Source organism: Saimiri boliviensis, chromosome 3, assembly GCF_048565385.1.
Source record: "Saimiri boliviensis isolate mSaiBol1 chromosome 3, mSaiBol1.pri, whole genome shotgun sequence".
NCBI lineage: Eukaryota > Metazoa > Chordata > Mammalia > Primates > Cebidae > Saimiri > Saimiri boliviensis.
In genome coordinates this window covers 74,292,507-74,318,052 of record NC_133451.1, presented here as the reverse complement: position 1 = coordinate 74,318,052, position 25,546 = coordinate 74,292,507, and the positions used below count along the sequence as shown (strand labels likewise).

The 25,546-nt window shown below is 36.7% G+C and overlaps 1 protein-coding gene across 1 annotated transcript in view; it reads left to right on the top strand.

Annotated features, from left to right (window-relative positions):
• PRKG2 (protein kinase cGMP-dependent 2) overlaps positions 1-23,254 on the top strand; it is a 116,658-nt gene extending 93,404 nt beyond the window's left edge. Inside the window, exons 15-19 of the mRNA XM_003923946.4 lie at positions 1,975-2,138; positions 8,225-8,347; positions 9,795-9,857; positions 18,465-18,531; positions 20,725-23,254. Of these exons, the coding sequence (XP_003923995.1) occupies positions 1,975-2,138; positions 8,225-8,347; positions 9,795-9,857; positions 18,465-18,531; positions 20,725-20,820 (513 nt within the window). The 3' untranslated portion in view covers positions 20,821-23,254. The remainder of the gene's footprint in view (positions 1-1,974; positions 2,139-8,224; positions 8,348-9,794; positions 9,858-18,464; positions 18,532-20,724) is intronic.
• The last annotated feature ends 2,292 nt before the right edge of the window (positions 23,255-25,546 follow it).

Below are 25,546 nucleotides of genomic sequence, written 5' to 3'. Positions count from 1 at the left end.
TTGGGCCAATATTCAAATACTGCAAACACTAAACCAGCAGTTCCAATGGAAATACACTGCTTTCAGAGTTAGAGAAATTCTCCTAAATAGCTAGTAAGCTTCCAGTGATCCTTACGAGGAAAACCTAAATGTAACTTTAAAAAATGAGTCAAAAGGCTGTTATAAACCAACAAAATAGAATATTTTCATATATGTGTGCATACAAATGCAGTTATAAACATCACTTTCTTGCCTCTTGAATTTTGGTCTTTATAAAATTAGCTAGGATTTTCATATTGGTTCTTTCTCTGGGGAGTATGTTGCTATGCTAATCTCAGCTGGTTACAAACTTTAATTTTGTAATATCCCCAGCCACCTAGTAGATATAATCACTGTGAGTCATTCTGTGTGGATGAAAAAATCAACAAACGCCCACTTCAAATTAGATTGTTTAAATTTCTTTTTTTTTTTTTTCCAGTAGGAAAATCTTTGCTGTTGTGTGATAAATACTAAAAGTAACCAGTAAAATGGTAAATTTCTAAGGGGCTTATTTAAGGTAAATTAAGATTTTAAATATCAATATTTAAATAAAAAATAGGGGCTGGATTTTACAGTTCACTGACTCCTATTTTTTTACGTGAGGGCTTATTTTGATATGTGAACCTGGTTGGATTATCTTTTAGCCAAGATCGTTGCTGTATTATTGAGAGTGTCTATGTGAAATGTGCATGTTGAAGCTCAGGAACAATTTGTGTGACTGCTTATTTGAGGAAAGTGGAGGACAGTTTTATTAAAATAATATCTGTACATGTTGGAGATGAAAATTATGTGCTAAATACCCCTGTGAAAGGAAACCAACTGTTTGTTTTGCAGGGAAGGATTTCAGTCATATACACTGCCTCGATTCAATGAGGGGCCCTTCTGTAGCTCCTATTTTTTTTTCTGTCTATTCTGTGCATGGAGTTCTTTGAATAGGGTCTCAGAGAAGAGGAAAGGTCTATTTTGCCAAAACGGAAGAGGATGGCACTGATTTATTACCCTGGGAGAGTTCCTAATCCTCGGTCAGGGCTAAGCTTGGATGTCACCTCCTGATAACATCTTCCCAAACCATCACCTCCCTAATGTTCTTGACATACATATTTTTTGCCCCCTAAGTTTATACTTTAATTATATCACATGACATGACATAATATTAATCATGTATATGTACATTTTGCTAACATACTGAATGTCTGAGTTAACTTTGTATCTGTAAGCCTAGCACAAAGCATGACCTTGACTGGGTGCGAAATGTATGTTTTCGGAATAAATAAGTTAATGTAGATGCTACCCATCCCCTGCCTTCCTGAGAGAGGCAAAAAGTGTATAGAGCCCAGACAGAGTTGGCATGAGATTACCCTGGCTTTGCTTTGGACTGCCAAAACATGTAGAGTGCAGACATTGCGTATAATAGTTTTTAAAGACTGTCCAGAATTTTAAGCCCCTCTTCTCAGCAGTAGTCCGTTTCTCAAACTCTTGATTTTGTTATTGTTTTTACATTCATGATGGAGCTTTACTTACACAGGTGTCCATCACTTCTTCCTTGTCTCTTCTTCCCAAAGAATACCACCATTGAATTAAGCGTGTTTAGTCCTGCTTGCCCTGAGCTTCAAAGGTGTTGTTATGGCTCCCCTTTGCTAAGCCATTCCTCTTATCCTCTAGGGGTCCTGGGCAGAGGGGTGTGTGCATGGAACATTCCCCAGTGCAACTAGATACACGTCTGACCCTGCAAAGGAGTACATGAGATGGTTTCTCTCTCTCTCTCTCTCTCTCTCTCCCTCTCTCTCTCTCTCTCTCTCTCTCTCTCTCTGTGTGTGTGTGTGTGTGTGTGTGTGTGTGTGTGTATATAAAAGGAAGGGTTGAGTGTAGAAAGCAGATTTCAGAGGTAAGATGGAGACTTAAAGATGAGCTTGAGTTTTATGGTTTCTATAAAATTTCTTTGCTTTTCTTTACCAGGTTGACTTTGGATTTGCAAAGAAAATAGGGTCTGGACAGAAAACATGGACATTCTGTGGGACTCCAGAATATGTAGCTCCTGAAGTCATTCTCAACAAAGGACATGACTTCAGTGTGGATTTCTGGTCACTTGGAATTCTAGTATATGAACTCCTAACGGGCAAGTATGTACCTTCAAGTTTTGTGCAACCACCTCTTTCGAGAAATGCAAAAATAACCTTACTAATGATAAAGCGTATATACTTTAAGAGCATAACATTTTGAAAATGTTTTTGATTACATATGATACGTTTTTCTTATGACATTGTTTCACATACAGTGAACTTGCTGGTTTATAACACAAAGATTCAAGAAGGCAAAGGAAAGGAATATAGAATTGCTGTGGTTTACCTAGCATGGCAAGACTTACTACTGTAGATAACAAATTAAGTATCAAGGCTTTAATAATTCAGCATAAGAATAAGTGAAGGGATGAAAGTCATGGGCTATGTTATTTCCTCTTTTTTTGCGTAAGGGAGAAAACAGCAATCTTAGCTTAGTTAAATCCATTGATCAGTTAAACTAAATTTATCTGTCTTCCCAACATATCATTAACCAGAAATGCTAGAACAAAGCCCCATTTCAGGATTTAAATTTTAATCCTCTTGTCAGCTGCTTTCTAGAGGTGCTAATGAACAAAGACAAGACACTGCAGGGGTTTTAGCAGTGAAAATTGAATTGTCATTCCTAAAGAGATTAAAGGACTGTATTAATGAATCCAGGATCTCAAATATTTAACGTACATACACACATTACACATCTATGCACACACACATACACAGGCTATATGTGATATTACCTCACATTTGTAAAGTACTTTACATTTTACAAAGCCCTTGCATGTATATTATAGAGTTTAGTTTTCACAAACTTGTGTGGAAGATAAATTAGGAATTTTTATTATGATTATTTTATGACTTAAATGTTATAGATTAGAAAACCAGGTGAGAGCGCTACCTGTCCAAGATCAATAATGTGATACTAAGTCTTCTGACTAAATGTGACTCACTTTCCTTCGATATGCGTTTATGATATAATACATGGGCATACACACAGATGACTCAAGGCAATTTTCTTTCTGGTTTTCTAGCTCCATTTCTGATTAACTGATTTCATCATCCTTATAATTTTTTGTAACCAAATAATCTCAGTCTTAATTTCAGAGAGGATTTGCATCTGCAATGTTTTAAGAAATGCTGGAATGAGTCTAGCGGTGAGGATGCAAGTCTTTTTTTAAATTGTACTTTAGGTTCTGAGGTACATGTGCATAGGTACATTCATGGCAAGGTGGTTTGCTGCCTCCATGCCCCTATCACCTATATCTGGCATTTCTTCCCATGTTATCTCTCCTCAACACCCTCACTATGAGTGAGAACATGTAGTGTTTGATTTTCTGTTCTTGTGTCAGTTTGCTGAGAATGATGGTTTCCAGATTCATCCATGTCCCTACAAAGGACACAAACTCATCATTTTTATGGCTGCATAGTATTCCATGGTGTATATGTGCCACATTTTCCTTGTCCAGCCTATCATCGATGGGCATTTGGATTGGTTCCAGGTCTTTACTATTGTAAACAGTGCTGCAATGAACATTCATGTGCATGTGTCCTTATAATAGAATGATTTATAATCCTTTGGGTATGTACCCAGTAATGAGATTGCTGGGTCTAATGGAATTTCTATTTTTAGGTCATTGAGGAATCACCACACTGTCTTCCACAGTGGCTGAACTAACTTACCCTCCCACAATGTAAAAGTGTTCCCATTTCTCCAGATCCTCTCCAGCATCTGTTGTCTTCAGATTTTTTATCATAACCACATTGAGATGCCATCTCATGCCAGTTAGAATGGTGATCATTAAAAAATCTGAAGGATACAAGTCTTAACATATACTGTACGGAAATACTTTCATAGAATCTTCTTGAACTTTTTACATTGCAAATTTCAGTGTTAGACTATTTGTGGCTACATTTTACAACTTTGTCCACATGCATTGATCAAACAAATATGAAAGATCATTTTATATTGTCTGTAATAATTTTCAAATATTCATTGCTTATGATTCTGAAGGAAGGAAGAGAAAATATCCAGAGTCATTCAGACATTCAGAGAAAAGTTGTTTAAGGGCTTGGGCACAACAAATTCTATTTCAAAAATTTTGTTTCTTCCTCTCTGGGAAATTTTTCAGCTGCATTTGTAAGAGATACATGATGTTTCCTGTAGTTAATTACACACACACACACATATATATATATAATTTTCACCAGCTGGATGGAGTAACATGTTAGGTTATAAAGAAGTTGAGAAATTGTTGTGTCTTTTTTGTTGAGACACAGGCTTACTCTGTCACCCACGCTGCAATGCAGTGGTGTGATCACTGGTCACTGCAGCCTCCACCTTCTGGGCTTAAGCAATCCTCTTGCCTCAGCCTCTAGAATAGCTGGAACTACAGGCACATGCTACCATGCCCAGCTAATTTTAATTTTTCTTTTTCTTTCTTTCTTTCTTTTCTTTCTTTTCTTTTTTTTTTTTTTTTGCAGAAATGGGGTCATCTTATGCTACCCAGGCTGGTCTCAAACTCCAGGGCTCAAGCAGTCCTCCACTCACCTTAACTTCCAAAAGTGCTGAGATTATAGGTGTGAGCCATCACACTAGGCCAAGAAATTTTTTTTTTGTAACAATTGTTTTTTTTTTCCCCCCTGTAAATGATTTTCTGGGTAGGGCATGGGAAAGGTTAACTTTAAATGCCCTGAACTTTAGAGCATAGGAAGGAAATTAAGATAAAAAACAAAACAAAACCAATAGTGTAAATATATAAATAAGTTGAAAAATACCATAACAAAGTTTTTGGTTTCTGGCTTCATTTTCTTTACAAGTGAAACATAGTTTAATAAAAAGTTGGTGCACTGACTGTCTCATTTATTACCTACAGTGGGAAAGCTCAGTAGCACAAGGTCTCAAGCATGACTGAGATACAGCAAAGTCATTCATGAAAGTCATCTTTAATTTTCAAAAATTAAATGACATAATAGAATAAATACAAAAGTGTTTCTATTATTTATTTGTTTATTTTTGAGACAGAGTCTCACTCTGTCACCCAGGTTGGAGTGCAGTGAAGCAATCTCCGCCCATTGCAACCTCTGCCTCCTGAGTTCAAGCGATTCTCCTGCCTCAGCATCCTGAGTACCTGGGATTACAGATTCCTGCCACTGCGACTGGCTAAATTTTACATTTTTAGTAGAGACAGGGTTTGCCATATTGGCCAGCTAGTCTGGAACTCCTGACTTCATGTGATCCTCCTGCCTTTTCTTCCCAAAGTGCTAGGATTACAGTTGTGAGCCGCCACACCTGGCCTTGAAAGTATTTTTATTTTTTATTGTATTTTTTAGGTTTTGGGGTACATGTGAAGAACATGCAAGATTGTTGCATAGGTACACACATGGCAATGTGGTTTGCTGCCTTCCGTCCCCTCACCTGGATCTGTCATTTCTCCCCATGCTATTGCTTCCCACCTCCCCACCACCCCGTCCCTCCCCCATTTCCCCCCAATGGACCCCAGTGTGTAGTGCTCCCCTCCCTGTGTCCATGTGTTCTCATTGTTCAACACCCGCCTATGAGTGAGAACATGTGGTGTTTGATTTTCTGCTCTTGTATCAGTTTGCTGAGAATGATGGTTTCCAGGTTCATCCATGTCCCTACAAAGGACACAAACTCATCATTTTTGATGGCTGAGTAATATTCCATGGTGTATATGTACCACATTTTCTTTATCCAGTCTATCATCGATGGGCATTTGGGTTGGTTCCAGGTCTTTGCTATTGTAAACTGTGCTGCAATGAACATTCGTGTGCATGTGTCCTTATAGTAGAATGATTTATAATCCTTTGGATATATACCCAGTAATGGGATTGCTGGGTCAACTGGGATTTCTATTTTTAGGTCATTGAGGAATCACCACACTGTCTTCCACAATGGTTGAACTAATTTACACTCCCACCCACAGTGTAAAAGTGTTCCTATTTCTCCACATCCTCTCCAGCATCTGTTGCCTCCAGATTTTTTAATGATCGCCATTCTAACTGGTGTGAGATGGTATCTCAATGTGGTTTTGATTTGCATTTCTCTAATGACCAGTGATGATGAGCATTTTTTCATATGTTTGTTGGCCTCCTGTATGTCTTCTTTTGTAAAGTGTTCATATCCTTCACCCACTTTTGAATGGGCTTGTTTGTTTTTTTTCTTGTAGATCTGTTTTAGTTCTTTGTAAATTCTGGATATCAGCCCCTTGTCAGATGGGCAGACTGCAAAAATTTTTTCCCATTCTGTTGGTTGCCGATTCACTTTAATGACTATTTTTTTTTTTTTTTTTGCCATGCAGAAGCTGTGGAATTTGATTAGGTCCAATTTGTATATTTTGGCTTTTGTTGCCAATGCTTTTGGTGTTTTGGTCATGAAGTCCTTGCCTATGCCTATGTCCTGAATGGTTTTGCCTAGATTTTCTTCTAGGGTTTTTATGGTGTTAGGTCTGATGTTTAAGTCTTTAATCCATCTGGAGTTAATTTTGGTGTAAGGTGTCAGGAAGGGGTCCAGTTTCTGCTTTCTGCACATGGCTAGCCAGTTTTCCCAACACCATTTATTAAACAGGGAATCCTTTCCCCATTGCTTGTTTTTGTCAGGTTTGTCGAAGATCATATAGTTGTAGATATGTTGTATTTCCTCTGAGGCCTCTGTTCTGTTCCGTTGGTCTATATCTCTGTTTTCATACTCTATTTTCTTTTTTACCCACTCACTCTCTGGATACCATCAATTCTCCTGGCTATAAATACTGTCTGATGACTCCTCAAGTCATCCTTCTAGCCTTAACCCCTTTTTTGAATGCCAGTCTCATAAATCCACCTTTTTTGCTTAGCATTTCCATTTGGATGTTTAATACATAACACTTGATTCCCTTCCCCATAACCTGCTCTGCACCCACTCCAACTCCCTCTTTCTTCTCTTAGGAAATAACATGTGCAACAAGGCCAAAACCCTTTAGCATCATTCTTGAATTCTTTCTTTCTCCCACATGCCATATTCACACCATTAACAAATCCTGATGGCTTTATCATATGTCTTAGTCATCTTGGGCTACTATAGCAAAATAGTATAAAGTGGGCGGCCTAGGTAGCAAACATTTATGTTTCACAGTTCTGGAGATTGGAAGTCCCAGATCAGGGTACATACCAGGATGGTCAGGTTATGGTGAGCATCCTAATCTGAGTTACTGCTGACTTCTCCTTGTCTTCTCACATGGCCAGAAGCCAGGCCACTAGCTCTCTACCTTTTCCTTAGAATGGCACCAGTCCCATTCATGAGGGTTCTACTCCCCTGATTTAATTACCTCCCACAGGCCTCACCTCCAAACACCACCACATTGGGATTAGGGTTTCAACAAATGAATTTGGAGGAACACAGACATTCAGCCTATTGTACAGTCTAAATAGATCTAGAATGCAGTAATATCTTACTACTTTCAACATTACTGTCCTATGCAAGGCTACTGGGGCTCCTTTCCCCTGACTTTCTCACTACCACCATCATAGTTTATCCGCCATGCATTAGGAAAAGCTTAACTCTGGCTACTGTAATTGAGATCATTCCTCTCAGAATATATCCCCAGGTCCTTCTGATAGCCACTTCATCTATACAATATTGCCCTTATCTCTGTACTCCTCTCTTGCTTCCTCACTCCACCAGCCACACTGCCCACTTCACTATGCAGGACCACCCAGGCCCACTCCTGACTCATGGCCTTTGTGCTTCCTGTCTTAGAACCTTCTGCCACAGGTAGTGGTGTGCTGCATTCACCTTCTTCTCTGTCTTTATTCATACCTCTGCTCAGTTGTCAGCTTTTAAGAGGCTTTTCTTATTCACTCTATCTCAAAAAAAATCACACCTCTGTCCCTTTCTTTATTTTTTTGGTGTTCATTCTCACCTGACCAATTACCTGTATGTATGTATGTATGTATGTATGTATGTATGTACGTATGTATGTGATGTGCTAAGCAATATTAAATTAGTGAGATGATTTTATAGGATATATCCAGATTTGTTATAAAACAACTTATTAAAGAGAGAGGAAGAAAGGAAAGAAGGGAGGGAAGGAAGAAAATTCATTCCAAATGTGTTTCAGATCCTGTTTTTAATGTGTCCTGTTTTGGATTTTCTCTAGCCCACCATTTTCTGGGGTTGACCAAATGATGACTTACAATTTGATTCTCAAAGGAATTGAAAAAATTGATTTTCCCAGAAAGATAACACGACGACCTGAGGATTTGATTCGGAGGCTTTGTAGGTAAGAATGACAGTCAGTAGCCCCTTGTCTTGAAGAAAGTATAAAGGCTTTGTTTTCTGTTTCTACACATTTTAAAATAAGATGCATATTTACTTTTTGTGCTTTTTTTATATAGGTAAATTATATTTAGAGAAAGTCATTTTCTGTTTTGCAGTATAGGGAGTTTTAACTGACCTCACATTACAGAATCACAGTAACGACTTATAAAGTAGTGTAAAAAGAGATCTAATTTTTTTCAGGCAACCTTTGGGGATCATCTTTATCTGTTATAGAGCAAAATAAACCAAGGAGTAATTTACTATCTTAGCAATAAAAAAGAATGAAGCCATGTCATTTCAGCAACATAGAAGGAACTGAAGGTCATTATCTTAAGTGAAATAAGCCAGACACAAAGAGACAAATACTCAGTGTTCTTGTTTCTATGTAAGAGCTAAAAAATTTTGAACACATGGAGATAGAGAATGGAAAGGTAGATTACAGGGACTGGGTGAGTCAAAGGGAGCAGGGAGGATGAAGGAAAGTGGGTTAAATATATAATTTTATAGTAAAAGGAATAAATTCAATGTTCGAAGAAGACAGCTGAATACGTAACAAAAATGTATTGTACTCAGGCAGTGGACATCCTTGACACCCTGACTTGATCATTAGGCTTTATATACGCATTACAAATTTTTCATGTGCCACATAAACTTTGACAATATAAAAAATGAGTAATTTATTTATAATCTTGTTATTTTGAAAGAAAATTAGTCATGATAATGAAGTGTCATTATATGACCTCTTTCAATCTTCATTTTTAAAAAAGTGCTCCTCTGTTCTTATCTTAAATTGCCACAGTTTCTACTTACCATTAAAAATAATTTATCAGAAAACAGAGGACTTCTAGATTTTTGTTTAAAATTTCATTTTGCTACTTTTTTCTACCTGAACTTTTAAAAAAGCATCAAAATTTAGTAAATTTAGAACTAAAAACCTAGCTATGGGTTGCCTGTAGGAATTCCTGCATGCTTCTGAGATTCCAGTTTAGATATAAATGATTCTCTAAAGCTTGCCCTGGTATTCTCTGCAGAGTTAGCAAGATAGTGCCTGCCTGTTCTTTAAAGTATTTATTCGTACCTTATTTAAAGCACTGCTATATGTTATAATATAAATATATATATTAGTTTAATTATAGATATATATGTATTATAAATAATACACACACACACACACACACACACACACACACACACACACATAAACACACTCTAAACTCTCATTTAGCTGTGGCTTCTCCAGGAGGAGGTCACATCTTTTCACTTTCCTAAACTCAGATGTCTGGTCTACAGTAGGAACTTAATGCATGTTATTTAATGAATGAATTAATTAACAAATAGATATTAAATTTTAATTTATAATTTTCTCAATTGTATTATTATTAATTTCCTTTTACAAATTATTATTTTAGGCAAAATCCAACAGAAAGGCTGGGAAATCTGAAGAATGGAATAAATGACATTAAGAAACACAGGTATATAATTATTTGTTTGCCCAGAAAAATACAGAAATTTGGAGAACAATGTGGTACTTCCTAAAGCTTCTCTCGGGAGGCCACAATGGTCCTTTTGCAGACTTGCAATTTTTTCTTTATGGTACTTTGCTTTTTAATCTATGTTTTAGTAGATGTGGGTACAATAATTAATCTCAAAGTAATTTGTCTCATGCTGGAAGTTCATATCAGAATGACTGATGTTACAAAAGAAGTTACAAAATCACATCTTCAAGTCATAGCAAATTAGCTTTTTATCCACTTCTGTCTTTATTATTCTTTAGTGTGTATTTTTACTGCTCTATACTAGTTGTATATATTTATTATACTTTGAAATATCAACTTGGAGTCTGTGAAGGAATTACATTCTAATTTTGGTATTTAATTTGTAAGTAAAGGAGGATAGCATTGTTGCCATCAGTATTCAAGAGGATGGGTCACCTAAATCAACTGTGAAAAAGTATTTGATTTCAGGTTTAATTAATAATACATATTTATTTTAAATATAATTTTCCTTTGAATATCCTCAAATTCTCCCCCACGATGTATTTTATTTTTTGGGTAAAGGACACTGATTTCACTGCTTTCCACAGAACCTTAAACCATGCTTTATCCTTGTGCAGTAATCTGACATGTGAATTTTTAAAGCTGGTCTTCAGAGCCATTGATAACCTTTATAAGATACCCTCTCTGATTTATTAAATATTCAAATGTAGCAGTTCAAACCTTCAAGATTTTGATTTGTTAAATCAGTGCTTGGCTAACTCCTGTCATCTTTAAGATGTTTTCATTTTGCTTATGATTCACAGATATAAAACATTAATTTCTAAGAGTATGTAGATAGTGCAAAAGACACTTGAGAATGTCATGATTGAAATCATTTGACTACACTGATATGTTCACTTTTAGAAATGAAAACACCTAATTGCTTTATGAATCTTTTCACTGAAGAATTAGGGGCACATCAACATGGTATGAAAATAAAGGGAGAGGGGCTGTTGCTGAATAGAAATGCTATCCACGTTTCTTAACAGTAGCAGTACAGCTTCAAAACAAATACAAAAAATCAAGCTGCCAACCCTACTCTATGTATTTATGAACTTACTTGAAATAAAGTTGTGTATTCAGTATTGTACATTCATATTGAACTCTGCCTTAAGGGTGTTTTTAGGAGGAAAGGGAGGGAGAAAAACATACGAAGGAAAGAAAGATAAAGACATGTAGATTTTATAAAATCAAAATGCTTGTAGTATCCTAATGTTCTGTGTTATCTTTTGCATTGCCTTCAGTTGTAAAGCTCATTATTTGTCTTAGATTTTAATTTATTTTCTTCCGGCACTACATGCTGTTATCATCGTTTCTTTTCTCATTATAAAATGGCAGATAAACACACCATTCAAATTAAGGAAACAAGTGCTCTGTCAATTAAAGCCATTTTTCCAATGTGCATTCTCTCTTACTCTCATTATAGAAGGGCCATGTTTTGCTCTGGCATAGCTGGGAAATAGCAGTGATGTATCTGTTAATAGTCTCCAGCTTTAGCTTTTAATTCTTCTTTACCTGAGGCTCATTTAAATGTAGCTGTCAAATTGTCATTAGATGCTTGTGCAAATTGATGCTAAAGGATTTTCTCACCTCAGCATAGTAATAAAGAATTTTGAATTTTCTTCCCTGTAGGGGTTAATTTACCTATTCCTTCTTAATGGGCAAGATTGTCTTTGCTATATGTAATGTAGAATTAAAGTGCAGAGTATAGAGGTGATTAATAAGATATAGCAAATTTACAGTGTCTTCTTGTGTGTAAATGCTCAAAAGCATTTTTTATTCCACTTTCATAGTGCTTTTTAAGCTATAAAGCTGAAGGTGGGGAACATCAGAAAACTTGGTCTCTCTCTCCAAATATGAGTATTTAAAAACCTTCCACAAGTCTTTAAGCTGTGTAGCTTCTCTACTCAGTATATTCTTAGAATTAAAACAAAATTTCCCAGTCTCTTCTAAGGTAAAACTTTTTTTATTCTTAGAGAGCTAGTCACTTTAATTTTGTATTTACCAACAGTACAGTTGTATGTACCTCTCCATTCTATAGTAAATAACCTTTCCTCAAAATAGTTACAGAGCTCTACTCTCTTGTATCTAAGAGCTAGTTCAAAACTAGGCACCAGGCATGTCTCCCAGCACATATCTTAAAAGAAGGTTGATATACTTGTAGGGTACAATTATATCTTTCCTGACAGGAAAAGAAAACATTTGTTTAAGGTACAGGCATATCTTGTTTCATTGCACTTTGCTTTACTTACTGCACCTTGCAGATATTTTATTTTTTACAAATTGAAGGTTTGTAATAACCCTACATCAAGCAAGTCTATCAGGGCCATTTTTTGAACAGCATGTGCTCACTTTGTGTCTCTATGTTAAATTTTGGCAATTCTTACAATATTTTAAGCTTTTCATTATTATTATATCTATTAGAGTAATTTGTGATCAGTGATCTTTGATGTTAGTATTTTAATTTTGAGGGTACCACAAACCACAGCCATATAAGGTGCCAAACTTCATCGATACACGTTGTGTGTTCTGATGACTTTATTGATGGACCATTTTCCCACCTCTCCCTCTTCTTAGACCTCCCTATTTCCTGAGACACAACAGTATTGAAATCAGGCCAGTTAATAACTCTACAATGGCCTCTAAGTAGTCAAGGGAAAGAAAGACTCTCATGTCTCTCACTTTAAATAAAAAGCTAGAAATTATTAAGCTTAGTGAAGAAGACTTATCAAAAGTTGAGACAGACTGAAAGCTAGGCCTCCTGTGCCAATTAGACAAGTTTTGAATCCAAAGGAAAATTTCCCGAAGGAAATTAAGTGTTACTCCAGCAAACATTCATGTATTAGTCAGGGTTCTCTGGAGGTATAGAACTAATGGAATAGATACATAAAGGGGAGTTTATTAAGTATTAATTCATGCTATCACAAGGTCCCATAATAGGCCAACGGCAGACTGAGGAGCAGGGAGAGCCAGTCTGAGTTCCAAAACTGAAGAACTTGAAGTCCAATGTTTGAGGGCAGGAAGGATCCAGCACGGGAGAAAGATGTAGGCTGGGAGGCTAAGCAGTCTCTCTTTTCACATTTTTCTGCCTGCTTATATTTTAGCTACACTGGAAGCTAATTAGATTGTGCCCACTGAGATTAAGGGTGGGTTTGCCTTTCCCAGCCCACTAACTCAAATGTTTATCCCTTTTGGCAACATCTTCACAGACACACCCAGAATCAATACTTTGTGTCCTTCAATCCAATCAAGTTGACACTCAGTATTAACCATCACAACACACATGGGCACATGGTAAGAAAGCAAAACTGTCTATATTGCTGATATGGACAAATTTTAGTAGTCTGTATAGCGATCAAGCCAGCCACAACAGTTCATTAACCCAAAGTCTAATTTAGAGTAAGTTCTAACTCTCTTTAACTCTGTGAAGTCTGAGAGAGGTGAGGTAGCTAAAGAAGAAAAGTCAGAAGCTGTCAGAAATTGGTTCATGAAGTTTAAGGACAAAAGCCATCTCCATAACTTAAAAGGGCAAGGTGAAGCAGCAAGCACTGATACAGAAGCTGCTGCAAGTTATCCAGAAGATTCAGCTAAGATCATTGATGAAAGTATCTACAGAAACAAAATATTTTCAATGAATAATAAATTGCCTCACAGTGAAAGAGGATGCTATCTAGGATTTTCCTAGCTAGAGGGGAGAAGTTAATGTCTAGCTTCAAAGCTTCAAAGAACAGACTGACTCTCTTGTGAGGAATGCAGCTGGTGACTTGAAGTTCAATGCTCATTTGCCATTCTAAAAATCCTAAGGCCCTTAAGAATGGTGCTAAATCTATTCTGCCTGTGCTTTACAGATTGAACAAAGCCTGAATGGCAGCATATCTGATTACAGAATGGTTTGCTGGATATTTTAAGGGTACTCTTGAGACCTACTTCTCAGAATAAAATATTTTTTCCAAATATTATGGTTCATAGACAATACACCCAGTCACCCAAGAGCTCTGATGGAAATGTACAAGGAGATTAATACATCTTCATGCCTCTTAACACAACATCCATTCTGCAGCCCATGAACCAAGGAGTATTTTTTTTTTTTTAATTTTTTTGAGGGTCTCATTCTGTTACTCAGGCTGGAGTGCAGTGGCACAAACATGGCTCACTTCAACCTAGACCTCAAGGAATAATTTTGATGAATTTAAAGTCTTGTTATTAAGAAATACATTTAGGCCGGGTGCAGTGGCTCACACCTATAATCCCAGCACTTTGGGAGGCCGAGGTGGGCGGATCACGAGGTCAAGAGATCAAGACCATCCTGGCCAACATGGTGAAACCCTGTCTCTACTAAAAATATAAAAATTAGTCAGGTGTGGTGGCACGTGCCTATGGTCCCAGCTACTCAGGAGGCTGAGGCAGAAGAACTGCTTGAACCTAGGAGGCAGATGTTGCAATGAGCTAAGAATCTGCCACTGCACTCCAGCCTAGCAATAGAGCAAGACTCCGTCTCAAAAAAAAAAAAAAAAAAAAAAAAAAAGAAATACATCTAATAAGGCTATGGCTGCAATAGTGATTCCTTTGATGACTGGGCAAAGTAAATTGAAAACCTTCTGGAAAGGATTCACCATTTTATATGCTGTTAAAAACATTTGTGATTTATCAGAGGAGATTAAAATAGCAAATAATAGGAGTCTGGAAAAAGTTGATTCTAACCCTCATACATGACTTTGAGAAGTAGAAGACTTAATTGGAGGAAGTAAATGCAGATGTGCTAGAAATAGCAATAGAACTAGAATTTGAAGTGATGCCTGAACATAGAAATGAATTGTTGCAATCTAATGACGAAACTTGAACAGATGGGGAGTTGCTTTTTATGGATAAGCAAAGGAACTGGTTTCTTGAAGTACAATCTACTTCTGGCAAAAGTGCTGTAAACATTGTTGAAATGACAACAAAAGATTTAAATATTACATAAACTTAGTTGACAATGTAGTAACAGAGTTTGAAAACATTGATTTCAATTTCTTTTTCTTTTTCTTTTTTTTGGGGTTTTTTGTTTGTTTGTTTGTTTGTTTGTTTGTTTTCAGACAGAGCCTCACTGTCATCCAGGCTGGAGTGCAGTGGTGTGATCATGGCTCACTGCAGCCTTGAACTCCTGGACTCAAATTATCCTCCTGCCTTAGCCTCCTGAGTAGCTGGGACTCTGGGTACATGCCACCGTGCCTGGCTAATTTTTTAACACTTTTTTGTAGATTTGGTTGTCTTGCCATGTTACCCAAACTCCAGGCCTCAAGAGATCTTCCCACTTTAGCCTCCCAGAGTGCTAGGATTACAGGCGTGAGCCAATTTTCCCCGCCTGACCACGGTTTTAAAAGAAGTTCTACTGTGCATAAAATGCTATCGAACAGTATCACATGCCATAAAGAACTTTTTGAAATAAAAAGTTAATGCAGCAAACTTCATCATTGTCTTATTTTAAGAAATTACCGCAGCCACCCTAACCTTCAACAACCTCGACCCTGGTCAGTCAGCAGCCATCAACATCAAGGCACAACCTCCCATCAGCAAAAAGACTATGACTCATTGAAGACTCAGATGATTGTTACTATTTTTAGCGATAAAGTATTTTTAAATTGTGTACATTTTTAGGCATAATTCTGTTGTACACTTAATACATAGCAGTTTAGTTTAAACATGACTTTTACGTGCACTGGAACCACCAAATTTGTGTGATTTGCCTTATTGCAGTGCTTTGGAACTGAGCCTTCAATATCTCCAAGGTATGCCTGTATTTTAACTTTTTTAGAAAATATTTCTGGTCTTTGAAATTACTTTCAAGAATAGTCTCTATAAGTCTTCTGAAATGAAGAAGCAATTTATGTGCTGTTGCTGCTAATATTTCTCTGGTGAATATTTTTACACACCAGTGCATGCTGGCGCTTGCATTGCTTAAAATGTGGTTAGTGTCAAAAGGCCAAATGTTAAGTGAATAGCCACCCATGTTAAGTAAATATTTCCATAAGTCAGATTGTAACACATTCTCTGTAAGAAACACATGGGCTGTTTGATTCAGTAGAGTAATGGTAATGATTTTTATTAATATTTATGAAGTACCTCTGAGTAGAGAGCATTGTAAAATAAAAAAGGAATTGTTGCCGTAGTTGGTGACAAATAAAAGAATCCATAGAACTCTGTACCTAGAAATCCCTAAAAGTGGAGGCTCAGTCTGTAAAAAAGCAATGGGTAGAACAAAGAGAGGACTTCTGTGATTTCACAGCAAGGGCAGAGGAGGGATATAAAACAACTGGGTTGCTGTCTGACTCTCACACTTCAAATAAAGTTCCAGCAGCTTATAGCAAAATGATACTTTGGTTTAGAATTGCACCTGCAATGGAATGCACTAGAGTCTGCCCTCTGTCTTTGGTTCTTTTTCTATTGCTAAGCTTAGACTTGGAATAGGAAATCCAGTCAAGCACTGAACCAAACCCAAGTCTGGGGATGAGAAGAGATTGAAAAAGGTGGAAGAGCCTAACTTCTGGTATGGCCAACAGACAGAGGAATGTGACAGCCTCCTGAAAGTCTCCCTACCTTTGATCACATGCCCACATCACCATCCCATTCTGGACCCCTGTGGTCATTCTCTCTAAAGTGGCCAGAAGTATCTTTTGAAAACTAGCTTGTGTCATTTACTTAGAACTTTCTGATTCTTTCACTACATGTGGAAATCTTGATTTCTTACTGTGCCAGCAAAACTCTACATGACCTAGCCTCTGGCTCTTTCTCAAACATCATTTTTTTTTTTTCTAATTTCCTCTGCATTCACTACACTTCAGCTCACTCCTTCCATTGGGAAGGACTTTGCCACAGATCTTCCCATGATTCCCCTTCTCTTCATTCTGGCTTTTTCAAATATAACTTCTTCAAATAAGACCCTAGCTATAAGAAGCGCCTCCCAACCTATCCTTATTCCCACCATCATCTACCACTTCATTCTCTTTTATCTTGTACTTACTACTATCAGAAATTAATTTAAGAATTTATACTGTTTACTTCCCTTGTTTTCTAGAACCTCCCAGCAAAACAGAAGCATCTTAAAAGCAGGGTGCTTGTCTTTTCTGATGTCTAAGACAAAGTTGACTTTCCATAAATATTGATTGGCTGGCTGAGCTGACCTCAGTGTGCAGGTAGAAAAGATTAGTGGCTATAGAACAGCATGATTTCATGTCCTTGATATAAGATCCTGAGAGACAGAGTTGGTTGTTTCTATTCAGGAGAAATGAGGTCTCCTGACTCCTGGTGTTATATTTCTAGACCATCAAGCTTGAAATATATGCTTGAAATATATGATCAGATCAGCCGTTTTAGATTAATGATGTGTAAGCAGTGATAAAAGAACTTCAGCTTAGTCCCATGTTTTCAGATTACTGTAAAATGCTTTTTCTGTGTGTTCCTTTTCAGAATCATTCAATCACTCAACAAAAATTTATTGAGCCCCTGTCCTGTATCAAGCACTTCTCCAAGTGTTGGGGCACAGAGAAAAGGAAATAGATAAAAATACCTGCCCGCATGGAGCTTGCTTTCTACGGGGTAGATAGAAACTAAACATGACAACTAAGTCAAGTGATATATCAGATAGCTATAGATGCTAAGCCGGTAAAATAAAGTAGGGAAGGAGGATAAGAAGCTTGTGTGTGTGTGTGTGTGTGTGTGTGTGTGTTGGTGGGGGAGTGCTGCAATTTTAGATTGGATGGCCAAAGAAGATCTCACTGAGGAGATGACCTTTGGGAAAAGACATGAAGGTGTTGAAAGAGTAAGACATGGAAATCTAGAGAAAGAACAATCCAGCCTTGAGTAAAAAGGCCTTAAAGTGGGAACATCCCTAGCTTGTTAGGAGAATAGTGAGAAGAGAAATGAGTTAAGAGAGAAAGAAAGAGAAAAGTAAAACAGGGGTAAGGTAATGGAAGGATGGTGGTAGAAACAGTGATTTTATAAAGCCTTGTAGATTATAGCAAATACATGGAATAGACTTTGCCTTTTACACTGGGTAAGATGGAAAAGGTGGGGGAGTATTGAACAGAGGCATGATGTGGCCTGATTTATGCTACAAATGATCAATCTTGCTGTTGAGTTACTTCCCCAGCACAAAAGTAGGGCTTGGTCCATGCTAGTAGAGTGAAGGTACTGAAGACTGGCGAGATACTGAATATAGATAGAATTTGAAGCTAGCACTGACAGGATTTGCTCATGGACTCAGGAAGGATGTAAGAGGAAAGAAAACTACAAGAGCTTTTGTTTGAGCAACTGGAAGAATTGAGATAAGTTTAGCAAAGAAAATTTGAAGCTTCTATTCAGACCTGATACATGCCAGGTGCCTATTAGACATCCAATTGTGAGAAGACGAATAGTAGTTGTAGACTTTAGCCTGTAAGCTGATGGAGGGGTCTTGGTCGGGAATAATTAGTATATGAGTGCTATTTAAAGCCATGACAGGTAATTTGACATGCTAATAGTTTATCAGCCAAGTAATATTCCTTTCTTTTTTTTCTCATTTCTCAGGTGGTTAAATGGTTTTAATTGGGAGGGACTGAAAGCACGCAACCTTCCATCACCTTTGCAAAGAGAGGTATGGTATTTACTGTATTACTCTTTTGATTTGTTTTCCTAAGAATTTGTTTCTGTACACAAATTGTAGGTGTATGTATATGTCCATAACAGATTTTAGGTGGTTTTTTTTTAAACAGTTTTTCAAATTAAGTGAATTTGTTTTAGTAATTGTGATTATAGGGACTAAATAGTACTGCCTAGTTGATGGACATTAACTTACCTATCAGGAACCAAATATATGTCAGTGCCACTTAAATCCCAGAGTAGTCAGTGTTGCTCAGACTGACAAATGACTGTAGAAATATGTTGTAAACAATGTATGTAACATAAAATTGTTTAATAGCCATGTTAAAATGGTGAAAAAAAGGTGAAAACAATTTTAATTATTTGCCATACCTCCAAAATATTATTTTAGTATGTAATTAATATAAAATATTAGTGAGATATGTTATGTTTATTTTTCCATACTAAATTTCCTAAATCCGAAGCGAATTTTACTGTAAAAGTACATCTCAGTTTAGATGAGCCACATTCCAAATGCTCAGTCACTTCCTGTTGCTAATGGTTATGTTATTGGATAGCACAGCTCTGGAGAAAGCAGAACTTCAGCTATCTTGGGAGGAAGAATGACTCAGGAATGATCTAGGTCAACATACCACTAAGTTTATGTTAGTGTTTTTTCCAAAAGATCGCAAAGATCTATGTTTTCTCTTATAGATTTGTAGGTTGACATCTGAATTTTCATCAAAGTATAGTTGTAGAGAATATGATTTCTAGTATGTTATAAATGTTGACATTTTAAAATAAAACACTACTGTTACTTCATCCTTTAAATATGTTTATTATACTCTAAATACCATTGAGATTTATCAGCCACTTATAAATTATCAGCAAAAATATTGCATCACTCCTTTTTCCTATATTTTCATTATATGTTCCCTATAAGATTTCTTCCTAATCTAAAGTGCTTCTATAGTTCTAAAATTTATGATAACACCAATATTTCTTCTGAATCCAGTTATAGTTACATTTTTATGGCATGCAGTGCCCATGACATAAAATATTATGCATTTCTAAAGGTGATTATTAAATAAAAATTTTTTGAGAAGAGATTATTTCATGTACCTATGGACAAATATTATTTATTAAGAATAGGATTAGATTCAGCATCAATTCTATTCCTTTTAAAAATTATTGTTATGTAGATACAAGTTCTAAGAGTTGTGTTCTTACATATGTAAGTGGGAATGGAGAGATTTATTATAGCAATGTCACTTTGAGCTCCTTCTGAATGATCTCTAGCTCTGTTCCTCCACCACATTATGATTTATCAAAATAATATTTTTAATAACTTTTCAGCTAATCAATTAGGTACTACTTACATTTGTTTGAAGGCAGAGTTAGAAACCATTTTATTTATGATATAGTTTAAGACTAGCATCATTTCACTCTTTCAACAGGGTCACTAATATTTTGAATTGCTCTTTTTTCAGCATTCTGAATACTTTATATGGATCAATTAACAATAAAAAAGTCAGGATTGGTGAGAAACTTATACAGTGGAAGAAGAATGAAGGCAGATTTTGATTTTAAAATAGTTTTCAATTAAGAAATAAATAGATATAATTTCTGTCCTTTTTGTTTGTTTGTTTGTTTGAGACAGAGTCTCGCTCTGTCACCCAGACTGGAGTGCAGTGGTATGATCCCAGCTTACTGCAAACTTCACCTCTCAGGTTCAAGTGATTTGCCTGCCTCAGCCTTCCAAGTAGCTGGGATCAAGGTGTGCACCACCATGCCTGACTAATTTTTGTATTTTTAATAGAGATGGAGTTTTACAGTGTTGGCCGGGCTGGTCTCCAACTCTGGACCTCAGGTGATCCTCCTGTCTCAGCCTCCCAAAGTGCTAGGATTACAAGCATGAGCCACAGTGCCTGGCTTATTTCTGTAATCTTTTCTTTATGAAAACTCCTCATGTCAGGTAGTTACTATTGAATGTTATCTGGTGACCAAATCTATTAGGTTGTAAAGAGAAGATCTCATGAAGCTGAGACTAGGACTCAAGAATGATAATTGGTCATCTTTTCCTTGTATATTACTTCCAAGTGGTTGCAGTATGAAATCAGCATTCTAATATAAAAAGCATTACCCATATGTGTAATAGCATGCTTTGTCAACATTATTCTTCCCTCTGTTTTAATTCTGTCTACATTAGCTCAATGGACCCATAGATCACAGCTACTTTGACAAGTATCCTCCTGAAAAGGGAATGCCTCCAGATGAGCTCTCAGGCTGGGATAAAGACTTCTGACAGAAGAAAAGATGATTACTGCCTGTACATTACAGAAGAGGACCTCAAGGATCAATAAGACAACACATTATTTTCTTTTCAGAGTATTATAATATCTTTGGAAGGCCATTAGGGAAAAGAAATCCCTGCACAGGGGAAGAGGAGAGTGGTATGGATGTGGTTTTGAGTTATAATGTCTCGTTTAGATGCTGTGAATTATTGATGTATTCTATTTTTGCTTTTATCAACCGCTAGAGGCTACCCTATTTTCCTTTCCACAATCAGAGACATTTTTGTTAGAGCAGCAGTTTTCTCTGCAATCTATTGTTCTATCCCAATCATATCCTTCTCGTTTGAGTACTACTAAGGTTTAAAAAGGGTCTTGCCCTTGAATAACTAAGTCATACAAATAGACAGAAAAACAATGGTGAATTTTTGAGAGATCCCCAGCTCTCAGAAACTTCATATAAGCATGATGGCATCTTAAAATGGTGGTTTGCAGAAAGCATGGTAGTCAAAGGAACCTCCTGTCTTTCAGCTGCTTTTAAATTGGAAATATACTAATATGCCTCTGACATGAGTACAGGGAAAGACAAGATTGAGCATTAGTCAGTGGTACCTTTTCCTAAAGTAATTGAATCAATCAATCCAGTTAGGTAATTATTTTCTGTTGGGGAACTTAGAAAAAAAGTAAATAAAGCAAGAAGTTTCTTTCCTTTATGATCAGCTGTGATACTTTAGAGACTTTTCAAAAGCCCTTGTTAAAGGTAGTTACAATGTGTGGTTAAATGATGCTAAAATATTTTCACAACCAAAGTAGAAAATATGCTGGAACAAAATTATGAAGGTATTTGCTTCCCAGTAAATATAGAGGAAAATATATTCTAATAGGTAAGACTTCTAACTCTTTGGGACTCTGAGGTATTTTGAAAAGTTCTGTGATTGTTGCTATTAATAAACAAATTGTACACTATAACCATCATTAATTTTTAATGAAAATCTCATTGACAAATATTGATGCACTGTAATCACTGCTGAGCTGATAGCTCTTTTTAAAGACATCTGAGTCATGGAGGTGTTTATAAATTGAAATTGTTAAGAGACAAGCCACTGGAAAAGTGATAGGATTTCAGAAGTAAAAGGGACAACACCCTGCCTCCCATCCCTTCCTTGCAATTTTCCAAATAATAAATAGGATAGTTTCAATAGCATGGAACCCTAGTACCTAAGAACTTTACTGGTGAATGGTTGTATGTATTGACCATGGTCACTCCCTTGCCCTTCTTCCAAAATGAATGAGGAGCAGAGACTTTGCTGTATTTTTTAAAATCTAGCAGAGTAAAAATATTGTGTAAGTTCCAGGACTGTTTGAGCTTCTGGTTATATTTTCATATGGCAATGTTCTATGTGAAAAGCAACCTCTACCCAGGCCCCACTTATAATTTCATAATTCAGAGAAAGCCAGCTATATGCTTCCTTGAAGAGTTAAGCCAGATAAGTGAAACCCAACCCAGAAAGGTGCATCCTTAACAAATTAGATTTCCACATTTATAATCCTTTTGCTGAACCAAAGAGTTTTTGTTTCCTGGAGCTGTATTTTTAAAGATTATGTATTGTACATAGAATAATCATTTTTAATAGGATTGACACAACCTGCTTAAAGAATTTCTAAGAGTTTTAAAGGATTTTTATTTGAATTTGGTTTATTTGTACTGTATGTTTTTCCATGTATATATTTTTAAATTACCAACCCATAAAAATAGAAAATTTATGTATTGGGTGGATATTAGAACTGTACAGTTATAATAGCAATGATATTCTCAAAGCAGATCAATAGATGTAATTTTTAAAACCTTACATATATATAGAAATAAAAACCAAGTTTGAGTACTGCAGGTTTATTTTTCTGTGATTGGCCATGTCAATGTGTTATTCTCCCCTGTAACGTTTATTGTTTTCTTAGAATACTTTAAAAGATGAAGAAATGAGAGATTGAACCATTAAATAATCCCAACTCCACTATGTCCTAACTGAGTGACTTTGGGAAAATGATTTAGCTTTTTTGAGTACTAGCTTTCTCATTTGTAGAAAAAGGCAGAGTAAAGTAACATTTACTTTAGAGGCTTGTTTCAGGGATCAGCTCAGTTATGCAGAGAGTCTTTTGCCTGGTATCTGTGAAATAACCATTGCTGCATAGATGGGAGCTACTGTTACTGTCTCTATTAAAATTAAAGGGGCCTTAATAATCATTTAGTCCTGAATCTTATGCATCATTGGTATCAGTATACAGAATTGTACTTCTCAAATCTGTCTTTTTTTTTTTTCTTTTAAACCATGAAGTAAAAATGATTGATCAAAAACTTCGGTGTATGAGATGAAGGGTTCACTCACTACAATGAAGTGCTTCATTAAGATAACCTAAATTTTAATTTTTATGAATTAAAGATACACACATACAAGGAGATATAGAAAATTACCCTCACATAGGCAAACCCATCATTTTTCTAACCATTAAATTATTCCTAATCTCTCTTGTTAGGATGTAAACTTCCTTTTTCTTCCTTGAGCTTCTTCTGGTGGGCCCAACTTTTCATAATTATAGGTTCTTAATGTTTTCTTTAAATATAAACATATCTGAAGAAAAGAGAGTATAGTAGTGAAAAGTAAGAAATTTAGAGTAAAAAACAAACAAACAAAAACCTGGGCTTGAATTCCAGCTCTGCCCAGATTTGTGTAACCCTGAACATGAAACCACATCTTTACTCTCCTGTAACTTGGACAGACACATTTAAAGCTTTAAAATATTGGGCCAGAATATTATTACTGGTAGGTAATAATAAACATTTGAAAATAAGTATATATGTATATTTCTTTGGGCACAATAATAAATCCTTGTTCTTTATTGCTAGGCATTGTACTAGGAGTACTTATGTCTATTGATTGATTCACACAAGATTCTAAAATAATTATAAATACACTGAGAGTTGACTTTCTTCACAATTGTTTTATTTATTGGCCTGAAATATGCATTACAAACAGATGCTCTTTTTTTTTTTTTAATTACCTGAGGGATCTAGGATGATGATGATAATGATGAGGATGATGATTTTATATCTCCATCTTGTTTAAAAATTTTTACATTCGGGGTGCACATGTGTGCTTGTTGCATGGGTATATTGCATAGTGGTGGAGATTTGATTTTCAGTGTACTCATCACCGAAATTTAAATGCACATTTCATTCACAATTTAGCTCTGATGGTTTTGCCTGGCTTAGTCCCAGTTGTTGTAATTATGTAACAAATTACCCCAAAATTTAGTTACTTAGAATAACCATTTTGTTACTCTCCTAGATTCTGTGGGTCAGGAATTCAGACAACTCATGACAAGGATGTCTTGTCTCTGCACCACAATATCTGGGGAACCAGGTGGAAAGACTCTAAAACTAAAGGTGACTTAGTGGCTAGGAGCTAGAATTACCTGAAGCCTTGTTCACTCACACATCTGCTACCTGGCTGTGTCATCTCAAAGGCAGGACTTAGGACCGGGCTGCCTACACGATGCCTTTTCCTTAGCTTGGATTCCTCACATCAGGGCATCCTTACACTAGTCAGACTTTTCTCGTAGGAGTCCAGGGCTCCTAGCGTGAGTTTTCTAGCTAACAAAACAGAAGCTAGCCTTTATGAATTAGCTTTGGAAGTCAAATAACATCACTTCTGCCATTCTGCCATACTCTGCTGGTAGAAACACAAACCCACCCAGATTTGAGAGGAGAGAACATGGACTTAGCTTCTTTTCTTTTTTTTTCCCTTTGAGATGGATTCTCGCTCTGTTGCCGAGGCTGGAGTGCAGAGGTGGTATCTTGGCCCACGGCAACCACTGTCTCCCAGGTTCAAGTGATTCTCCTGCCTCAGCCTCCTGGCTAGCTGGGACTGTAGGCACCTACCACCACGCCTGGCTAATTTTTGTGTTTTTAATAGAGATGAGGTTTCACCATCTTGGCCAGGCTGGTCTTGAGCTCCTGTCCTTGTGATCCATCTGCCTCAGCCTCCCAAAGGGCTGGGATTACAAGTGTGAGCCACCACACCCTGGCAGACTTAACTTCTTAATGAAGAGAGTTTTAAAGAATTCGTGAGCAAGTTTTAAAACTGCCAAAATTCACTTTCTGGCCACAGATTTCTTATATTACTCTCATATGAAAAACCAATTTATTCTCTCCCAAGAGCCTCCCTAAAAATATCATCAGCCTCTGGCTCATGGTCCCAGGTCGTGTCATCTAAATCCAATTCAGGTTTAGATGATACTCTTTAGGTGTAATTCCTTCCATATGTTATTTTAAGTTTAAAATCCTATGAAATAAGTAAACAAGACGGCCGAGCGCGGTGGCTCAAGCCTGTAATTCCAGCACTTTGGGAGGCCGAGGCGGGTGGATCACGAGGACAGGAGCCCGAGACCATCCTGGTCAACATGGTGAAACCCCGTCTCTACTAAAAATACAAAAATTAGCTGGGCATGGTGGTGCGTGCCTGTAATCCCAGCTACTCAGGAGGCTGAGGCAGGAGAATTGCCTGAACCTGGGATGTGGAGGTTGCGGTGAGCCGAGATCGCACCATTGCACTCCAGCCTGGGTAACAAGAGCGAAACTCCATCAAAAAAAAAAAAAAAAAAAAAAAAAAAAAGAAAGAAAGAAAGAAAGAAAAAAAGAAGTAAACAAGTAATCTGCCTGGACACTCCCTAATTAAGCAGTAA